This window comes from Triticum aestivum, chromosome 3A (genome assembly GCF_018294505.1).
Source record: "Triticum aestivum cultivar Chinese Spring chromosome 3A, IWGSC CS RefSeq v2.1, whole genome shotgun sequence".
Classification (NCBI taxonomy): Eukaryota; Viridiplantae; Streptophyta; class Magnoliopsida; order Poales; family Poaceae; genus Triticum; species Triticum aestivum.
The window spans coordinates 7,193,717-7,196,301 of NC_057800.1; the positions used below are offsets into that span (position 1 = coordinate 7,193,717).

A 2,585-nucleotide genomic window follows, 5' to 3' on the forward strand; every position below is an offset into this window, starting at 1 on the left:
ATTTGCAAATTAACATATTTTCTTTCTAAGAAGAAAGGCAATTCTTGATACAAAAATCTACCAAATCAACTAACAAATATATCTTGTAACAAACAATAGTAAATGTACTGACATGAAGTATTTATCTCTGCAGATTTTCTAATTCCTATCTAGATGAGAATTAGTTATGTCGGTAATGCATGGATAACCGACTTGACATGGACCTCTTTCGCGGCATGGGACATTGGTTTTTCACACTAGTCCGAGCACCTTTTGGTGAACCTCTTCATGATAGGTGGAATCTCTCCTCTTTCAATCCATCTTCCAGAGTTGGTAATTGGCAAACCTAATTAAGTAATTGCTCTCAAAATAAAGAGGCACCACACCCAAGGTTTTCCTGATCATCAGATGCACGTTATCCGGGCATTTCTTGCTAAATGGGTGGGATCACTTAGAGGGGGATAGCAACTACTCCCTGAAAAAGAACAATTTACTAACATTGGCTAGCTGACATTGGCTAGCGTATTTCGGAGTTGTAAATGGTTAACCCTAAGCCCTGAAAAGAACAATTTACTGACATTGGCTAGCCATGGACCGACCCGCAACTCAGATATCTCTATACTACTTTAAAAGGGTAGTGTTTTTTTCCTGCCGGGGAGAGTACTTTGTCCAACCTTACTTACCTTTCCCCTCACTCTCTCCGTTTGATTTTCCCTTTTATCTCTTTTTTTAACTGTCTTAACTGTCCCACCTTTTATCGACTTACTTTTTATGTAAGACAATTAATTCTTACGAAACAAAATACTAAATTTTATTTAGGTAGGTAAATCATTGAAGGATATGATAAATATTTATTTACATAATCACATTAATATGAGCAGGTAATCATGGGCCAACTTACTAGAATATTTATGTCTCGTTGCAACGCACAGAAAACTATCTAGTACATGTAAAAAAAAGGGACTACTTGGGTCTAACCACCGTGATGCGATTTGAGTGACTGCAACTAGTGGGTGGATGGCCATGCAAGGCAACCGTATGGCCCACACATTCTTTCATTTCTAATAGTAATAGTCAATGTGTACGTGCAATGAACGTTAATTTGAAAGTATATTAAGTGCATGCGGATATTAAGTAAGATATTATTTGTGTGTTATTATGTGATTAACATCAGGAGTATATTTGGCATGAAATTAACTGCACGCTAAACGTGTTGAGCACTCGACATTGAAACAGTCTAGGTCATTGGATTGACATGATTTGATGACCGAGATTAATTGGATCTGCCCCTTTGGGTCTTTTTATATTGGTATAGATATAGATATAGATATAGATGCAAACAAAATTGCACGAGCCGGCAGAAACAATTCTCAAAGAAATTAATTTGTGCCGAACAGATCTAACTTAAAATATAGCACCTGATGTGTGCCGCCGCCAAAAAAGTTTACGATCTCGATTGACGAGATTGAAATTGTTGTCAAAGAAACCCTGTTAGTTCGGTGACCTAGATGAGCGAACATATGTCATCATTGATACATGCATCATGCATGCTTGGTCGCTTGTAGGCACTAGTTGTCTACTTGGTAAGTTTGTGTTTTGTGTGTTGTTAAGCTCGATAATTCACAATTTCATCAATGCCAAAATATGTCGCTACATGAACAACTCACTAATTATTGAAGGGAGCGCACACATATGAGCCAAGATTTATATAGGATCGATCACTTGTGGGTAAGCAGGCCAATGAGTTCCGCCGCGACGCCACATCGCTCAGTCATCTGGCGATCTATCTTTGACACGGGGGAGTTCTTGCCGATCATCTTGAACGCATTCTCGCAGATATCCCCGACGATCTGGGCGCCCGAAACGAGAGCCATCGCACCGACGTAGTCCCCACGGTCGAAACCGGTTCGGGCGTTGTGTTTGAGATTGTTGTCGGCGTCCTGATAGGCCCAGAGGCATTGCGCCAGCGCGCCACCCTCGGGCTTGCCTAGGCTGCCCCTATTTAGGTTGTTGATGACCCCGACGTTGTACTCAGCGGTGTCACTCGCGATCTGCAGCGCGACGCTGCCGACGTCCTGCTCCGTGGAGGCGTAGGCGCTCTTTGGGTTGACCTTCAGAACGACCATGCACAGCATGGGGTTCATGGTCTTCATGCACATCCGGGCGGCCACGTTGGTGTCAGCATAGGTGGCAGGGAGGCCGGAGGACACGCCGGCGAGCACAATAAGAACAATAGCTACGGATGTTGCTGCGCTTGCCATTGTGGTTTTCGGTTTGCAACTAGCTAGGCGTTGTCTCTGTTCTGTTGGTGCAGTACACTCAACTCTTTCTTATATATCTATAAGATATGCACAAGAGAAAATCTTTATGATATGATGCGCCTTCGTGATGGTATATCTATTTCTTTCGCTGCATCAAATGTAACAACAAATCAAATGAATATAGCTCATCAAACAGTGATTTAGTCATGAAATGTGCAATGCAGCAACAAATAAATGCACTTGATACTTCCGCTGAGTTTAGATCCAAGTTACTAACATTTTTCTTTATGTTGGAAAAATTTTGAAACAGAATCCTACAGATCGAGTAATAAATGTGCTCTTACA

At 41.6% G+C, this 2,585-nt stretch overlaps 1 protein-coding gene across 1 annotated transcript; it reads right to left on the minus strand.

Annotated features, from left to right (window-relative positions):
• Window positions 1-1,637: 1,637 nt before the first annotated feature.
• On the minus strand, window positions 1,638-2,269 carry LOC123057455 (uncharacterized). The gene has a single exon (XM_044480417.1). It carries the CDS (start codon window positions 2,238-2,240, stop codon window positions 1,698-1,700), a length of 543 nt encoding a protein of 180 aa, XP_044336352.1. The 5' UTR covers window positions 2,241-2,269; the 3' UTR covers window positions 1,638-1,697.
• Between the last annotated feature and the right edge of the window lie 316 nt (window positions 2,270-2,585).